This window comes from Poecilia mexicana, unplaced genomic scaffold (assembly GCF_051168715.1).
Source record: "Poecilia mexicana isolate PSO_F unplaced genomic scaffold, ASM5116871v1 scaffold_22, whole genome shotgun sequence".
NCBI classification, from domain to species: Eukaryota; Metazoa; Chordata; class Actinopteri; order Cyprinodontiformes; family Poeciliidae; genus Poecilia; species Poecilia mexicana.
Window position 1 is genome coordinate 20,656,391 of NW_028263391.1, and position 19,035 is coordinate 20,675,425.

Sequence of the window (19,035 nt, forward strand, 5' to 3'; positions counted from 1 at the left end):
CAATAAGGAAGCGCTTTAAAAAAACACTTCCTCAGAAGTGATTGTGAAACAAACATCAGCTGTCATTGTGGGTTTCCTCCAGCATGTTTTCACACTCCGCCGGCAGCTTTGCAGAGAGCAACTTCTCTAACAGCAGAGGATGTACGAAGCTTTGTGGTGGTGAGTCTTTAAAATTAAGCTCAACAGATTATTTGTGTTTGTGTTGCTGCTCTTATTGTTTATGAATCTGATGAGTATTTTGGCTGGTTTTAAAGGTCTGATGGAATAATAAACATCTCTCTTAGCTGTTTCTTGTTATAATTCCTAAGTTGTGCTTTAAAGCACTTTGAACTGCCTTTGCTGAAAATGTGCTATATAAATAACATTTTGGTATTTTAAGGTACAAAAATGACAATAGTTTATATCAGTAACAAAACATAAAGTCAGGCAAAAGAAAATTTTTCCAAATCAGCTAATTTAATAAAAAACGTATAAAACTTTAACAAAAACTGCAGGTGTGTGTCTGTGTCTGGTGAATTTTTGGCTAAAAAGTGTTTGTTTTAAATTTTACTCAAGTAAGAGTAAAAATACTTCATAGTAAAATTACTTGAGTAAAAGTAAAATGTGCAGCAGAGTAAAAATACTCGTGAAAGTACTTTTTATTATTAATAAAAGGTTACTGACGTAGATGTAACTGAGTAACTGTAAGTAGTTTGTGCCCAGCTGTTTATGTGTCACTGTGATCCTGCAGCAGCAGACTGAACCGAACAGCATGACCTTAAAAGGAATCCCCTCTTCAAACCTGCTGCTCTGATTCCTCCCAGCACCATGTTCATCTTTTTCACTGAGATGCTGAACTCTCACTCTGCTCTCTGTGCCTTTTATTACACAAAAACATTGGACATATTCCTACAGCCCTGGGTTTGTACCTGCCTGGATTCATTTTTTTAAAATGTGTTTTTCAGATTTTATTCTGATTTATTTGTAAAGAAGACGGCAGCGATGACGGCAGTCAGCAGATACAGGTTTCTTTACAACAGACTGAACGGGGATTTGAAGCAGAGACGATCTGTTTGCCTCCAGAGTCGCCTCATTTCACCAAACTTCTTCAGGTACGGAAAACAGACGCAAAATAAAATCTGTTACAAACCGAGCATCTCAACAGACCCAAGCAGCGAAAAACGACTATTTTAGTGTCAGATTATTCTGATGATTATCAGACAAAAAATTGAAGATTTTTCACTTAAACCAGTTAGGCTTTTTATGTCCAATTAGAAATACGTTACAAAATGCAAATACTGATTATCCTATTTTAAAGAAGATAATAAGCATTTTATTGCTTAAAATGCAATCGTACAGCATTGAATTTGAATCAGGTGAAACTAAAACAATGACACTTGATGAGTTTTTACAGAAAAAGGTGTTATCTTAAATGCAAAATGTAAATACGATAAATAAGATTTTTACACTTAAACAGGAAAAACATCTTGTGAAATGGTCTGCCAGTGGAATTACTTTTTAAAAGTATATATTCAGGAATTATTAACTTAAAACAAGCGTATTTATCTTGTTGAATAGTTTGAAGTTAGTTTTGTCCTAATTCAAGTGCACTAAAATATTTGAATTACAAACTACATTTAGTAAGAGAAGTAAAACAAATCAGATACTCACTGAAAGACATCTGATATGTTAGTCAACAGCTTTATAATTCTGTCTATTTTACAAATATTTCTTGTTGTGTGAGGATTATTTTTATTATTTTCCAGTTTTAATAAGTTTGAAACCATCAAATCTACAGTGAACACAAAGAAAACTGCAGCTGCAGCCTTCAATGACTGCAGGTGGCCTTAATTTGAATGTGCAGCAAATCCTGCGGCTTCCTGCAGACGCACGTCCTGGTGACGTCAGACGTTTGCATCTTATCGGTCACCGGGTTAGCCCCGCCCCCTGCGGTTTAACTGCCACTCATTGAACTTGAGTGGCTCACCGAGATAAAAGCAGTTTTTGCATTTATTAAACAAAGCAGCTCTGTGCAGAGATCGTGTTACGAGTGTGTCCATGGCACACTTTGGAAATAAATGTTCTTTTACCTGATTTTATCTTTGATTATGTTATGAATTATTTTCATTTTCATCTTTAAAATACCAAAAATTCCATTATTTATTTCTATATGTTTGATCCATCTGATGGTTTTATTTCTAAATATTAATTAAATTATAAATTTTTTGATCAGTTAATACTCAGGTCACCTTTTACCAAATACTTTTTAACTCCTGAGTAATTTCTTGCAAGGCTACTTTTTATTTGAACTTGAGTAAAAATATGTAATGCTACTCTTTCTTCAGTACTCCACTTCACTTCTGCGTAATTTGAATGAATGATTTTTATGGAGGTAAAATGTAGTCATAAAGTGTGTTCAAATAAAAAAAAAAAAAAACTGAAAAATTATTTTGAAGCTAAAAAAAATAATGTTAAAACTGATTTTTTAAAAATGAAACTGAAAATAAAAATTATACTGAATTTTTTTTTTTTCCAAACTGAACAAAATTTGCAACTGAAAACACGGTTGTTTTCACTTGAAAACAACTGAAAAAATATGTTTTGACACTGAAAAATTGTTTAAATACTTTTAAGATGTCAGGTTTTTTTTCTCCAGTTTTTGATTTTTTTCTTTTCAGTTAAAATCTGAAAATGTTTTTTTTTTCAGTGTCAAATTATCTTTTTTTAAGATATGGGGAAAAAACTGGAAACTGGAAAAAAAAAAAGTTAAAAACTACTTTCCAGTTTCAGATTTTTTTTAGTTCAGAATTAAAAATAAATAAATAAAAACACTGAAACAAAAATCCACTAAAATCTTAAAAGTAGTTTTGATTTTTTTTCCCAGTTTCAAACTGTACTTTACAGTTTCAATACACACACACACACACATATATATATATATATATATATATATATATATATATATATATATATATATATATATTCCATTTCAAATCGTTTTTTTCATTTCATTATTGTTCTTTTTTTCATTTGAACAAACTTTATGGCCCCAATGTAGCTCCATAAAATAGATCAAATACACCTTGCCTCGGTATTTTGTGACCATTTTCAAAGTTTCTGTCATTCTGGTAAATACTTTTACACTTACAAGTCAATGTGGACTGAAAAAAAAGTTGTTTTGACTTTTTTAAAAACACGACACCAATCACTGAATGTGTTATTTTTAAGCTTGTGGTTGTTCTGGAACGAAAAAGCAGCAGCGTTATCTTCATAGCCGTCTGTCTTATCTCCCTGGATGTCTTTGACATATAAGGCTGCAGCCGTCAACCCGCAGCCTGACGCTTCTTTCCCAAAATAATCCGACAGCAGCTGCGCCCTGTGCGGCGCGACGCTGCGACATATCCGCTGCCAACAATGACCAAATTCAACTACGCCGATTATTTATCGCAGTTCCGAAACGCTGGACGTAAATGCGGAGATGATCCGCGGCGCGGAGGATCTCCAGAACCCCCGGAGTGAGTCTTTGTTTGAGTGGATGATGCGTTTATGGTGGCTCGGTGTTTGCGGTTGCTGTCCTGAAACACAACGCGCATCACAAACATTACAGCGTTTTCTCGTCATCTTGACGGAATAAGAGGAATTTATGTAAAATCCTGAAGGTTGTTGTTTTAATTTCCATCTGTAGTCATAATTTTCTGGTGTTCCCAATCCTTTAGGGATGCTGACCCGGTGTTTTCTGCTGTGAGGCGCGGAGATGTGGAAACCCTGAAGGATCTGGCAGCATCTTCCTCCCACAGCCTGCTGAAGGAAAACAAAGACGGGTGGCTTCCTCTGCATGATGCTGCCTATTCTGGCCAGACTGGGTGCCTGGAGACTCTGTTGAAAGGTAAAAACATAAATATAAATCCAATTTAAACCCTTTTCTCCATATTCCCAGAAATTAAGACTTAATTTATTAAAAATGGGAGACTTATTGCTATGGAGTAGATGAAGGCTATGGAGTGCAGTAAAAAAATTAACAGCAATAATTGTATTCCTTTAGCCTGTGATAAAGAAAACAATGTGGGTGTTCACTTTTCAAAGTCATATTTTCACCATGTTATTAACATATTCCTAAATATATTAATAAAATGTCTGAGTTCCCAACTAAATATTTAAGTCACAAGCTAAAAATTTAGCTTGCCTGCTAAATATTTAGTTAGCAATTTAAATATTTAGACCTGAACTAAATATTTAGCTCCAAATGAAATATCTAGGATTTTAATTAAATATTTAATTTGAACATTAAATATTTAGTTTCCAAATTAAATATTTAGCTGGTGAATTTAATATTTAGTTTGGAATTCAGACATTTATAAATGTATGAATAACATGGTGAAAATATGACTTTGATTTTGGCTAAATAAGTCAGATTATATCTGTTCATTTTTTACAGTGTAACTTTATAAATGGCGTTACAAAGTAAACAAGGAAAAAACAAAACAAACCAGTAGAAACTCCTGAAACATATAAATGACTGTATTCAGTATGAACCATTTTAGGGTTTTCCCATATATTTGGTTTAATCTCTCTGGTTATACCAGCTCAATTTATAAAGCACTTTAACAACAACACTGTTGACCAAAGTCCTGTACACCATAACCAGAAATAAAAACAAACAATACAAATGCAACAACAGGAGAAAAGGTCAGCTTTAAGAGAAAACTATTATTAGCAAGCAGTTTCTGGATGGTAAGTCAACAACAAAACACTTCTCTTTTCCAGCAGCCATTGTACAGCGCATACAGAGGTTAAACCAGCTGACCAAGCATGCTGGAACTCTCTTTGGATGCCAGATAACGGGTTGGACTTGGCTGGGGTTGCTAGGTAATGGTGCAGTGCCCCTGGAATGTAACTTAACAATCAGGAAGTTTCCAGCCACAAAAAAACATGAATTTATTGTTTAATAAAATCAACTGAGTGTTTCTTAAGCGCTTAAATGTTTTTAGAAGCAGTTTAGACCCAAATGGAAGTATATAAAACATGCAAAATGTGAATTTCGAATAACAGATCCCCTTTAAAGAAATTGAATTTAGCCAGTGTTGAACCTATGGTAAAACTCAGATCCAGTAAACTTTATTAAACTGTTTTCTAAATGCTTACAGTTGCTTTGTGGATGTTTTTCTTTCTGCTGCAGCCCATCCAGGCTCAGTGGACAAGCGGACGCTGCAGGAGCAGACTGCATTGCTGCTGGCCGTGTCCTGTGAACAGCTGCCCTGCGTCCAGTCGCTTCTGGAGTCAGGCGCCGACCCCGACATCTGCAGCAGCAACAAAGAGACTCCTTTGTATAAAGGTACAGCTGTGAAATCAGAGCTGCTAAGAAGTGTGATGACGTATGCGGGTGTGTGTGTGAAATGCTGAGTTCTCTGTCTTTACAGCTTGTGAACTGGAAAACATGAACATGGTGAACATTCTTCTGTCTCACGGTGCCTCCGTGAACCAGCGGTGCAGTCAGGGCTGGACGGCCCTCCATGAGGCCGTTTCCAGAGAAAACACGGAGATCTGTGAGGTTCTGATCCGAGCCGGAGCCACAATCAATCCAGCAAACACCTACAGCATCACACCGCTCACTGTAGCAGCTCAGCGAGGCCTGAAGAGGGCGCTGTGCTACCTCACTGAGAGAGGTAGCTGCTGAAGAAAACAGTCACTGATTTCATTCTTACAAACCATATTAGGGTCATTGTACATAGAAAAGAAAGGAGTACATTCCTGCCAAAAATATAATAAATTCTGAGATTAATCTGAGAAATTTCCCCAAAAAACAAGGACATTTCTGAGTTTGCAAGGTCTAAAATTTTCATAAATTCAGAAATTGAGATGATATAATTTCAGAAATTTTCTAGAAAGAAATTAAATGTCTGAATTCAAAAAGTTAAAACTTAACATTAATCTCAGAAATGTTCTAGAAAAAACAGAAACATTTGTGAGAAAAAAAATCTCTGAAATTTTTAGATTAATCTCAAAAACATTTCTAGAAAAGCCAGAAAATTTCTCAGTATAGTAAGTCATTTTGTAGAAAAATTCAGAAATCTTTAGATAAATTTCAGAAATTGTCTAGAAAAAAACTTGAACATTTCTGTGTTTTAGAAGTTGGAGATTTGTGAGAAAAACATTACTTTTTAGATTAATCTCAGAAATGTTCTATTTAAAAAAATCAGGAAATTTCTGAGTTTGAAACTCTTTGAAAGTGTTTCTCTAAAAAATTTCATAAATTAATCAAAATTTATTGCAAATTCTTGACCTGACTAACTGAAATTTCCACATATTCTTCTGGATTCTTTTTTTTTTCCAGATCTCAAAATTTCTGAGCTCTTTCTGGCAAATTTCATGACTTTTTAAACTCAGAAATTTTCTAGAAAAAACACAACCATTTCTGAGGTCCAAAAGTTGAAAATTTTGTGAGAAAAACTCAGAAATGTTTATATTAACTTTGGAAATGTCCTAGGAAAAAAGAGTAAGATCTCAAATTTTCTCAGCTTTTTCTAGTAAATTTCAGACTTTTCAAATTCAGAAATTTTCTTTTTTTTCCTGAGGCAGAATTTTCTGAGTTTATCAATCTGCAATGGTCCTAATACACTGCCATGCATTTTAAATCCTATAAAAAGTGTTGCTGTTTTTTCAGGTGCAGATGTGAACATGCAGACATGTGATGGTGTCACAGCGCTGCATGAAGCCAGTAGGAACGGACACCAGGAAGTCGTTGCTTTACTCCTCTCTAAAAATGCAGATGCCAACATTTCTGATAACTCTGGGCTGCTGCCTCTGCACGTTGCTGCCCAGTCTGGACACCATGAGTGAGTCTGCATATCACTTACTTTAATACAAACCATCAGGTTTATAGGAAACAGGGGGAACAGTGTGAGCTTGCTTATTTTATCTTTTTAATTTCAAATATCAACATAGCGTCCAGTTCAGATTTTCTCATTAACATTTTTATATCAAGTTAAATTTTTGTTACTTTCCCCATTTTGTTATTCCATTTTTATTCTTTGAAAAAAAGATAAAGCAATAATATGTGATTTGTGTAGTTCATTAACCTGAATTTACAGTCAAATTTGCAGTGAACAGTCAAAAATATGCTAGAACCAATTCAGAAATATTCTAGAAAAAAAAATATTTTGTTTTAAAAGTAAAAATACATCATAAGAAAATAACTCAGAAATTTTTAGATTAATCAAAAAAATTTGGAAAAGAAACGTGGACATTTTTTGTTTGAAAAGTCAAAAATAATGCTAGGAAAAAATGCAGAAATTTTTGAAACTCAAATTTCCTACGTTTTTTTCTAGAAAATGTATGACAAATCACAAAATTCAAAAGTTGAAATTTTGCTATAAAAACTGAAATTTTCTAGAAAAAAATCAACTGTCTTAATTTGCTAGGAAAAACTTTTAGAAATTTCCATGATTTTCTCTTGAACATTTCTGAGTTGAATCTCAAAACTTCTAAGTATTTTGGCGGAAATTTCCTCCTGTTTTTCTTCTGCTATCTAGTCTAATATCTATATCTCATACTCAGCAGGTTCTGTGATCACACGTTGTTTTCAGGATTGTTTCTCTGCTGGTCTCCGCTACAAGCCGCGCCAAGCTGCGCCACAGCTGGATCAGCCCGCTGCACCTGGCAGCGCAGCATGACCGCCACGCAGCGGCCGCCGCGCTGCTGAAAACGGGCGCAGACGTGAACGCCATTCTGGCGCACAGCCACTCCGTCCAGTACGCGGACCGACGCGCCACCGCTCTCTACTTCGCTGTCGCCCACCGCAGCAAGAGGACAGCGGAAGTGCTGGTGAACGCCGGCGCAAACCTGAGCCTGGATCCGGTCAGCCCTCTGCTGATGGCGGCGCGTCAGGGCTGCGTCAGCACTGTGACGCTGCTGCTGGAGCGAGGCGCGGACCTGGACGCCACGCTCCCGTCTTTGGCGACCACATTCCCAGCTCTGGTTGCGCTCAGCAGGAATAATCTAGCTGTGCTGAAGTGCCTTTTGGACCACGGCTGTGACGCACAGGCCTGTTTCACCTGTACGCACGGTGCTGCGCCCCACCCTCCACCCGGAGGATCCGACATAAGAACTGCTGGCGGCCATGACTGTCTACCTCCTTTAAGCTGTGATGAAAGGCCAGAGCGGGCGACACAGGTGGGAAAACCAACAACCACATTTCACAATGACAGTATAGGCAGAAGTATGAACTTTTTTAATTCTATTACTTCTGTCTTCTGGTCTTTCTGTCTTCAGCTACGTCTGTCTTCTGGTCTTTCTGTCTTCAGCTACGTCTGTCTTCTGGTCTTTCTGTCTTCAGCTACGTCTGTCTTCTGGTCTTTCTGTCTTCAGCTACGTCTGTCTTCTGGTCTTTCTGTCTTCAGCTACGTCTGTCTTCTGGTCTTTCTGTCTTCAGCCAAATCTGTCTTCAGCTTTTTTTAAAGCCACTGTGTGTGTCCCCAGATTTCCACACAAATAGATGAAACAGAATCAGTAGAGATCATGGTTTTGGGTTTTTCATGAAGATTGTTTTGCTTTTTTATGGTTTTCAGTTCTGCGAGTGGATCTCAACCCCAGCTATGTGTAAATGGGCCGGCCCGGTCATAGACCTGCTGCTGGAGTACGTCGGCCATGTTCAGCTTTGCAGCCAACTCTCTGCGCTCCTGGACAGCAGAGACGAATGGCGCGCCATCAAAAGGAAGTCATGTAGGTGCCAGATAAAAATCAGTGCAAGGAAACAACTTTGCTTTCATTTCCTCATAGAAAAACACTTTACTTTTTTTAAACAACCGTTCTTATCTTGTCTTCTAGTGTCACCACGTCCACTTCAGCACCTTTGCAGATTAAGGATTTGGACTCAGATGGGGAGAAACAGGAAATCTGTTACAAGTTTGCCTCTGCCAAACAGACTAAAAACATATCTGAGTCCTGACGGCTGATTTCAAACAGATAAACCTCCGATTTTAGTCTTTTTATGCACCACTATATTTATCTTCCTTTTTCTTTTTTTAGTCGCATCTTCAATCTGTTCTGTTTAAATATCTATTTATACTTGAAGCGATGTGACAGCAAGGCCTTTTAATCTGTCATTTACGTTGTGCTTTTAAGAGACCTTCAGAGACGGCTGCCAAAAGGATTTCTTGAGGGAATTTGAGTCTTTTATTTATCATTTTTTATAAATAATTTTGGCAAACATTACCTGACAAAGACAGATTTTTGTTGTTAAAAGGGGAAACTGTGACAGCACACAAGTACAAAAAACATTATTTTCTTTCTCTGTGGATACAGAGTGAAAATAAACATAAAGGTGAAGCTGATTAGTTTATTGGAAAAGTGCAATTTATTCCTTTAGGCTTAAACATCACAAATAGATGCAGCATTCTAGTAAGTGCTTAAAGAAGTGTCCGTTTCCAAAATACAACAGAAAAATCATAAACACGCCACATAGCTCACAGTTTCACCTTCTCAGGTGTGGGGTGGCGTTTGTAAAGATACAAAGTCAAAAATTAACAGCAATAATTTGGGTTATTAAGCCTAACAGGAAAAATGGAGGTTCATTTTCCAAAAGTTATATTTTCACCATGTTATTCATTCTTTTATGAATGTCAGTTTCAACTAAATATTTTAAAAAAATATTTTAGCAAGCTAAATATTTACTTCACAAATAAAGTAAATGTTCATTTATCGTATTTGAAGCAAAAATATTTAGATATGCAAATTAACTTAAATATTTAGTTAGCAACCTAAATATTTAGCTGTTTTTTTTAGTTCTGAATCAATATTTAGCTTCTAACGACATATTTAGCTCCAAATTAAATACTTAGCTTGCTAACTAAAGATAAATATTTGCCTTGTGAACTAAATATTTAACTCAAAAATAAATATTTAGCTCAGAGTTAAACATTTAGTTAGCAAGTTAAATATCTAGCTTGGCCCAGATTTTATTTTGGCAGACATTTCCATCAATTAGCAAGTTAATTTGAATAAATATTTAACTCTGAGCTAGCTATATACTTATTTCCAAACTTGCTAACTAAATAGCTCAGAGTTAAACATTTAGCTAGCAAGCTATATTTAGCTAGCTCAGGCGTTTACAGAGGAGGTCAGCAAACCCAGCTTTTACTCTGACAGACACTTCCGCCTACTGGTAGGTGAATTTGTATACCAGCTAAATATTTAGCTCTGAGCTAGCTCAATATTTAGTTTGCTGTCTAGCTATTTAGGTCAGACCTAAATAGGTACCTCCGAGCTAGTTAGCTACCAAGATAGTTTTTAAGTATTGAGCTAAATATTTAACTTTCAACTGAATATTTCGCTTTCTAAGTAAATATACTGCTCAAACAAATAAAGGGAACATTTCACTTTAATTTTGTGTGTGGCTCCAAATCCAGGCCTCCATTGGTTAATAAATCTGATTTCCATTGATGATTTTTGTGTGATTTTGTTGTCAGCACATTCAACTTTGTACAGAACAAAGTATTCAATGAGAATATTTCATTCATTCAGATCTAGGATGTGTTATTTGAGTGTTCCCTTTATTTTTTTGAGGAGTGTATTTAGCTTGTACACTGAATATTCCATTTAGCTTGGAACAGTAACATTCTAAGTAAATAAAAAAACGTGGCAAAAATTACTGAAAATGAACTTTTTTCTCTTGTAACAGGCTAAATGACCCAAATTATTTCTGTAAATGTTTCTGTGACTTTACAAACGGCACCGCATCCTCATGTGACGGGCAGATTAAATGAACCCAAACACGCTTAAGATCGGAGACTGCGCCGTGGCCTTGGTCGGTATCGGTTTCACCACAACGTGCGTGTGGAGTTTCTGTCCGTACGGATGCTCGGACCTCTCCGGCTCTGCTGCCTTGCTCCACAGACCAAAGGGAGGATGCGGAACAACAATCTGGCTGTGGAGGACCTGATGTCCTTGGAACTGGAAGGGGCAGCAGCTGCAGAAACAAACGGAGCGATGTGAAGTCATATCCAGTTTCAGCACTTCTTTTTCCGCAGAGCTGCGCCTGCCGGATGAGGAGTTTGCGGTTTTTTGCGCGTCCTCCTGACTCCTTCTCCTCCTTTCATTCTCGCCGTCATCAGATGTCCCCGAGCTGCTGCTTCTTCTCAAATCCAAACAGGGTTTGTCTCTCCTGGCTTTGGTTAGCCTGGGTTCCTCCCAAAACGACGCTGGTAGTTGTCGTTTCCGCATCGGCACCTGGTCCATTACGCCGCCTACGCTCTGCGCATGTTGCGCATCGGAGCTGGCCTCATCCGTCGCAGTCACCCTTTGACGCTCAGCTCCTCTGGCGCACCTGTAGTCCGCAGAAGTGAGAGTCTGACCTCTCGGGACTCTGGAGAACTTCTGTGAGAAGCGCTTGAGTTGCTTCTGTAGGTATTTCCGGTGATCCACGGAGCGCCTGCAGGGAGCCGACTTATCCAGAGCCGCCTTGATGTCGCTGGACGCCAAATTTACAAAGTTGAGTAAAGTTTTAACTTCGCTGTCTGCACTTGACATCTTTACCAGAAGCTCATTGGCTCACTTCATGAGTCCATTATAGAAATATGAACCATATTCCACCGACACAATCTGTGAAATATCATAAATTAGTTTAGATTTTTGCGTAATTGCGCACCAATAAATCTCCGTTTTTTTTAAACTCAAGCTCACCGTTTTAATCGAAGCTTCCCTCCAGACTGCAGAGGTACTTCAGGAAGCTGAATGAATATAAACCCTTTGTAGTTATGCTCCTTCCCTTGAACCAATCAGCGACCCCAGACCCATCACAATGCACTCCAATCAGTCTCCAAGCGCCTTGGTATCAAATTCTTCACCAGCGCAAATTGCTGCCATGGAGATCTGGAAAGCCCAGCCCTGGAAACGCGATATTTTCCCCAAAAACCCGCTTCTCACTCTGCTCCTTTTACGCAAAATAATTAAACATAAATGAAATATATCGTATTGGACATGCTTTAACTTCCTGTTGCACGGGTTAAAGTTGAGGTTTAATGCCTTCCACATGATGTCAGCTGTAGGATTTGGTGGCGGTGGGGGGATCTAAAGAGCGCATAACCATGGAAAGAGGCTTGAACGCTCAAGAATCTTGTCTTTCTGTTTGCCCCCTCAATCGAGCGACACAAAGGCTGAATTACTCATTCAAACCTGGCGGGACAAAGGGGAAGGAGCTGGATAGCACTCCTGCATTTGTAGTCAAACATTTAGAGACTTAAATCGAGTCGTCATGAAGGAAAAAAGACTCGGACAAAGCCCATAGAATTGCCATCAGCAAACATTTTCCTGTGTCATATTATGGGGTCTCCATGGCTCCCTCTGGCCGGAGGACAATGGCACAAGTTTGCACACTCGAATACTGTCACCCTGCCAACCGCAACAAGGGCCCAAAACAGGACAATCCCCAGAAAAGCATGGGCTCCACGGGGAAGGCTGCGGCGGAGGGGGAACGGGACTTGTGAAATGCTAATTGAGCTTCATCCCTTTATTGAGCTGGGGAAGTGTCGTTCTGCTGGAGCTCAGCGGCTCAGAAAGGAGAGGCGATAACAGAGATTACTTAACCTTAAAAAGCAAAAAGTAAAACATTTTAAGACAATCTCAGAAATATTCTGGAATAAACTTTGATTATTTTTTTTTAGTTTGAAAAAAAAATCTAAAATTTTCTAGAAAAAAATCTGAAATTTTGAGATTAATCTCTGACATTTTCCAGAAAAAAAACTTCAGACTTTTTTGAGTTTGAAAAATAAAAATTTTTTTAGAACCTCCTCTACCCCTAAAAAGTTAGTCAATTTTAGTTTACATTTTTTTATTTCTCTTTTTCTAGACGTTTTCTAGAAAAAAAGTTAAAAGTTTTTACAAGAAATTATTTCACTTTTCAAGCTAGAAAATTATTTTCTAGAATTTGTTTTTACATTTGAGAACAGAAATTTCCCTTGCTTTTCTAGAAAATCGCTAAGGAAATAAAATTTCTGAGTTTAAAAAGTCGGAAATTTGCTAGAAAAAAATGAAACTGAGATCAATCTTAAAAATGTTATAGAAATAATTAGGACATTTTTTAGTTGCAAAAGTAATCTTTCGTCTAGAAAACTCATATTTTTTTTAATTAAGCAAAAAAAATTAAATTTTTTTTTAGAAAAGACATGAATATTTCTGATTTTCAAAAGTAAAAAAATAGTTTGGGTTTTGAATAAAACAAGTTTGTCCATCTTTCAGACAAGTTTTGAGAATCCAGAAATTTTACTCAAGTAAGAGCAAAAAGTAAAAACACTCCGAAAAGTAAATTTTCTCTAAAAAATTACTCAAGTAAATGTAACTTACTATTCATCTCTGCTGATATGCGATGCTGTAATCATGTGATGTGTTTTTAGATAATTTAAATTGGAATAAATGTGTAGTTTACTTTTTTATTTACATTTCAGTAAAAACTTGAAAATCCTTTCCTTCAGTTTTGACTTTAAACTCTCTGGACGGAACCGACTGATGGTTAACATCCTCGTGTTTCTCCAGGAAAACCTGCTGGAAATCGCAGACATACGTCCCGATTTACGGCCGTTTATTTGGAGAACGATCGACTCCTGCGCTGCGTTTAGAGCCGTTGTTCCTTCGGCTGGTTCCTCTGGTTCTGGAGCGGCAGTCGGGGCCCATTGTCCCCATACTCTGGCTCACCTCTGTTTAACTGAAAAGGCTGGTTAACAATGGGGACCCCCGCCCTCCACCCGCCTGTCACCCACTCTTGTGCTTTTGAAGTGAGGAAGAAAGAGGAAGAGGAAGCTCATCCAGCATCCATCAGTGGTTCTGGATACAATGTTTGTGGCTCATTTTAGGCTATTCTTGGTTTGAGTTTCAGAACTTTTTACACTTTTACACAGATTTTATTCCAGCTCTAGATGACCTGCACTGCAAAAAGACAAAACTTTACCAAGAATTTTCATCTATTTTCTAGTACAAATATCTGAGTTCACTTGAAATCAGACAAAACTAACTTATAAGTAACTTTTCAGCAAGACATAAGAGCTTATTGTAAGTCACTCTTAAGACATTTTTTCTGTGTTATAAGTTAAATAATCTGTCAGAGGGACTAGTCTTACTGAAAAGTTACTTCTAAGTTAGTTTTGTCTTATTTCAAGTGAACTAAGATGTTTCCACAACAAACTACCAAAAATACTTGGTAATATTTGGTGTTTTTGTGACAATTTACATACAAATTCATGATAAATCTTTAAATCCATGCAAACTACACAGAAAGCTGCAACAGAACAGTGTCATTAGTTTTATTTTTTCATTTAAAGCACTAAAAATAAAACAGAATTAAATGAACATAATGTGATTTACTCTCCTGTGGTTTTATATGTAAACATTCAAGTAAAAACAAAATTTCGGAAAATTAAACAGAATATTTTATGATCTTAGTGCTTTGTTGATGGAGTTGGATATTTTAATGCAGATCGAAGCCTCTGTGTGTTTCAGAGCTGGTGGCCTATATGAGATATTTAAAGCACATAATGTTGCTTTGTTTAGACTTTTTCTGTGTCAGTCAACCGTCTGACAAACGACTAAATATAGAAACCTGAGGAGAAGACTTAAGCCTTCTTGTTTTTCCTTTCAAGCAGCTACTTTATAAACAAGAAAGAGTCACTTTACATTTTAAACAGATGGATTTGGAGGTCAGACTTCAACATGCAAGTCTGTGTTTTATTTTGTATGGAGGCGAGTTTCAAATACGGGCTGTAACTAATGTTTTAGTAATTGATTATTCTGACAATCAATAATTTGATTTTTAAAAATGGATAATTCTATGGATTTTTCATAGAACCACTTAAGCTTATTCAATATGTTAGAAATGCATTTAAAAATATTGTAAATATTTAACAAAAAAGTATATTCTATAAAAATATTTTTTTATATATTTTAAAATAAACATATTAAAAATAATATTTTGTTTTTATTTTAAAAGTAATATTTTAACATAATATTTTTATTAAAACATTATTTTTAATAAAAAATATTAAATAATAAAGTTAATGCAAACTTTCTAAAAATATTTTTTAAATATTTTTTTTAAACTGAAAATAATATTACATTTTTAAAAAATATTTTAAAAATATTATTGAAAATATATTTCTAGTATTATAGTTTTTTTTATTATTATTTTTTTACATAAGCAAATTAAAGCCAATTGAGGAGTTTTGACCAGAACATTTTACAGACAATAGAGGTTTTTTTTTTTGTTTGTTTTGTTTTTCTTCTCTTAATTTCACAATGTTTATATTTTCTGTACAGTTTTGGCTTAACTAGTGCACTGAAAATATTGTTTTTCAGTAAATGGGCTTTTTTATGTGTATACTCCACATTAACAATTAATCTATTATTAAATTAATCTGATTCATTTCAGCTGTTGTAAATTTTAAAAAATGCAGTTCCTGGTGAGAAATTAGATGAGATGGCCAGTGGAACCAGAACTTTTTCATCAATATTAAGGAATTACTTAAAATGAGCTCAAATTTCTAGCTAAAAATCTACTTGTAAGTTAGTTTTGTGCCATTTCAAGTGTATTAAGATATTTGCTAGAAACTAAACCAAAAATACTTGGTAAGATTTTGTGGTTTTGCAGTGTACGTAGTCACAGTCCTATTTCCTGCTTCACACTTTTCACTAGATGGCAGTGTACTTCCACTGCTTTCTGACCCACTGCACATGTTCAGCCAGATCCAATAATGTTCACACACACTGATATAATAAGAGAGAAACACAGATAGAAAAGATAAAGGCAGCTGTGCTAATCTTAGCCGAACATTATTATTCTGCGGCTGACTGAGGGATGTAAAATCTTTTTCATTTCATGCACTTGGCATTTTCAGGCTTTGTTTGCGAAGAGATGCAGATTAACTATCTTGGCAAGAAAGATAACAGTGAAAGACCACAGTAATTATATAAAGAGGCTTCCCTATCAGTTTATACGGCCGTGATGTATGTTGTGCCAGACTGCTGGTTGTTGGAATGAGGTGAGGTAGCAGGAAGGAAACAGGAGGATGTAGAGCTTTCCTCTTGTCAGATAATCAATACTGGGACTGACTGCTGGAGAGGATGGATGAGCAGGAGCCGCAGACTATATGCCAAGCTTGTTCTATCCTTCAAAACTCTGAAAAAGCTTTGCAAATGCAGCCTAACATGCAGTGGCCGAGGATTTTCCACTCTAAAAGTCATCCACAGCTCTTTGTATGAGCTCATCCCATTACTGTCTGTGAAGTGCTTTTTGATAGGCAAGACATGTGATGAATACTCAGCCACAACAAAAGGCTGCAGGGCTGGTTGCTGAATTCACTGATCTTAATCCAAACCGGTTTGAATCGTAGGCTTAGATGTTATTTAAATTATTTGGACTGAGCAGACTCGGTTGGCTCCCGTTTCAAATATTTAAACCCCCAGGAGAGGAGAGAGGACATTAAACTGCAACTTATTATTGAAGATGTGCGAAAATGTTCATTTTCTAACACTCAGCGGGGAAGGAGGAGAATTTCTGTTTATTGTTTGCTTTAAAAAAGGCAGAAAAATCTCATATTTTTACAAGTTTCTGGTGGAGGATCAGGTTTTTATTCTCGTTGTCAATCAGGCGTTTGAATGTCACGTTGGCTCTCTGGTACCGTGTATGACTGGGGGCTAATTTCATAACCGTGCCCAGAGAAGACCACCAACAACATTATGCAACTCCACTCTTAAAATCCACCCATTGTTGTCTCATATCTTCCACTCTGCCCCACAGCATCACCCACTATTAACTACAGCCAAGCCACAAATTTACATACAGCACAGAAAAAAGAAACCTTTCATTCCCACTGTCTGTCTGCGTGTTATCTTTAATGAGTTAATCTAAAGTTCCCTGCTCTAATCGATCGACTCGTTTTTATCTTGTATCAAAAGGTCCAAACTTCTTTCCATGGCATTAAGAAATACATGTTCAACTGCTGAATGCTAAAAAAAGAAGCTAATTATTATATTTGAATATCTTTTTCTGTCATATGTGTTAAATACTCATTAACAGAAAATTATCGATTTTGACATCACCAACCGTTTATTGGCGTCATGTATTTTTATCCGCCTTTCTGTCATCACCTTCACAGCAAATCAGTATTTTTTAAAATGAGAAATTAACTCTACTCTGCCATACTATTAAATTACTAACTTAAGAAACTTATCAAGTGTTTATATTTCAAAACAGAACAGCATAAAGAGAGTTTTTCATCTCAAACCAGACTCTGTTTGGACCTTACCTCTTCGCCGATGTGGTAGAGCGCCGCCATCTTTGTTTGTGTACCAACGGCTCCAGTTAAGAATGACGAGCGGCGCCCTCTGCCGGATGGCGGCCAAACTACAACACTAAAAAAAAGATCTAATGAACGTTGTTAATCGATTGGAACTTATTTTAATCTAATAAACCATTAATCGACTATCTTATGGATCATGTGCTAAATGTCAGAATAATTAGAGATATTTTTATTTTGAAATATAATTTAGAAGTTTGCATCCAACAAGATTACTTTTGGAAAGCCCAAATAAAAAATTTCCTTTTGGTTATTTCATAGCTTTGGAGGCGTGTTTTGAGGTTTGTTTGATGAAAGTAAGGTTAGAGTGTTTGACTATAATACCCGGGGATATGCTCAGATAGACACTAGGTGGCGCTAGAGTGCCTTCTCTGTTTTATTGTACTTTATTTTTATAGTGTTTTGAGCGGAATACAGTGCAGAATTGCTTAAGGCAATGGCCAGATTACACATTTGTTACATTTAGAGGAAAACAAGGAAAATTGCACCCCAACCATCAAAGTCAGTGGCAGCATCATGTTGTTGTTTTCCTGCAATTAAAGCAGCAGTGATATTTATTTTTAAAAATGTTGTTTTTTTATATTTGTTAAAACTGTCACTATGTTGTGATGGTCTAATATAGATAAAAAAGAGCTCCTCTACTTTCTCCCAGTGCTAACAAGAAACAACCAATCAGAGTCAGGAGGCGGGTCTTAGTGCTATCAATCTCCACTCTACAGCTAGCAAAGCCTGTTGTAAATGCTAAAGCTAATTAGCTTCCAATGACGGCAGATGTCCAGGAAGATTTCTCTGTCATTAGCACATTTAGCAACAAGTACATGAGATTGATTGACAGGTCCTCCTTCTGGCTCTGATTGTTTGTTTTTGGTACATTTTTCAGAGTAAAAGTTGCGAAGAAGAGATCTGATGGAAAAGATTCTTCGGCAATTAATTTATAAGTCCAGTCTTAGATCTAGATATGCTGCCGACAAAATGAAGAACACCATCCAGAAGAAGCTTGCTCCTAAACTTTGGGAAGATGTAAAGGACATAGATTTTGTCTTTTTTGATGAGATGGGGAAAAAAAACTCTGCCAATACATCTTTCAACTTCTGTCTGGCAAAGGCAATACAGTTAAAGAATTGTTGTTTAAGATGATTAAAAGTGACAACCCAATAGTTATCCACAAGGTGATAGAAAGCTTCAAGAGAACCCTTTCACGTCCCAGAAAAATCCATCTAAAGAAAAACCATCTTAAAAAAAGACCATCTTAAAAAGGCCTGGAGGTGGATTAAACATGCTGTCTGCTGAGGAGACGATTCAGACGACAGTCAGATTCAAGGACCCTCTCACTATGACTCGGAACCGGACTATGACTCGAAACTGGACTCTGACTCGAGACTGGACTCTGAGTGGGGACCGGCCTCCGAGTTTGAACCGGACTCCTCTCAGTTTGGACAGGCCTCCGAGTCGGGACCTGCCTCCGAGTCGGAATCATCCTTTGAATTGGGACCGGTCTCTGAGTCTGGACCCAGCAACACAGGTAACACATGGAACACCAAGGAACAAGATATGCAGTGATAGAATAGACAGGACCCGGCAAGGAATAAAGACAACAGGCGGATTTAAATACACAGGGAAGGTAATCGGGAAACTAGACACACCTGGGAAGCAATCAACAGGGAAGACAGGACAGGACACGTCCCTCCTGACCCATCCTCTCCTAAGTGAAATTAAAGCT

At 36.8% G+C, this 19,035-nt stretch overlaps 2 protein-coding genes across 2 annotated transcripts; one reads left to right on the plus strand and one right to left on the minus strand.

Annotated features, from left to right (window-relative positions):
- The first annotated feature begins 69 nt into the window (after positions 1–69).
- Positions 70–9,308, plus strand: asb2b (ankyrin repeat and SOCS box containing 2b). The gene is made up of 9 exons (XM_014975770.2): positions 70–159; positions 945–1,091; positions 3,696–3,865; positions 5,156–5,311; positions 5,397–5,642; positions 6,641–6,812; positions 7,563–8,148; positions 8,544–8,697; positions 8,803–9,308. Exons 2-9 carry the CDS (start codon positions 982–984, stop codon positions 8,928–8,930), a joined length of 1,722 nt encoding a protein of 573 aa, XP_014831256.2. The 5' UTR covers positions 70–159; positions 945–981; the 3' UTR covers positions 8,931–9,308.
- Positions 9,309–10,332: 1,024 nt separating this feature from the next.
- Positions 10,333–11,840, minus strand: fam181a (family with sequence similarity 181 member A). The gene has a single exon (XM_088002681.1). The coding sequence runs from the start codon at positions 11,500–11,502 to the stop codon at positions 10,732–10,734; it is 771 nt and encodes a 256-aa protein (XP_087858807.1). The 5' UTR covers positions 11,503–11,840; the 3' UTR covers positions 10,333–10,731.
- Between the last annotated feature and the right edge of the window lie 7,195 nt (positions 11,841–19,035).

Coding starts and splice junctions, on each gene's coding strand:
- asb2b (XM_014975770.2), top strand. CDS start 982: ATGACGGCAGTCAGCAGATACAGGTTTCTTTACAACAGACTGAACGGG. Junction 1,092..3,695: donor ATTTCACCAAACTTCTTCAG/GTACGGAAAACA, acceptor CCAATCCTTTAG/GGATGCTGACCCGGTGTTTT. Junction 5,312..5,396: donor AGAGACTCCTTTGTATAAAG/GTACAGCTGTGA, acceptor CTGTCTTTACAG/CTTGTGAACTGGAAAACATG.
- fam181a (XM_088002681.1), bottom strand. CDS start 11,502: ATGTCAAGTGCAGACAGCGAAGTTAAAACTTTACTCAACTTTGTAAAT.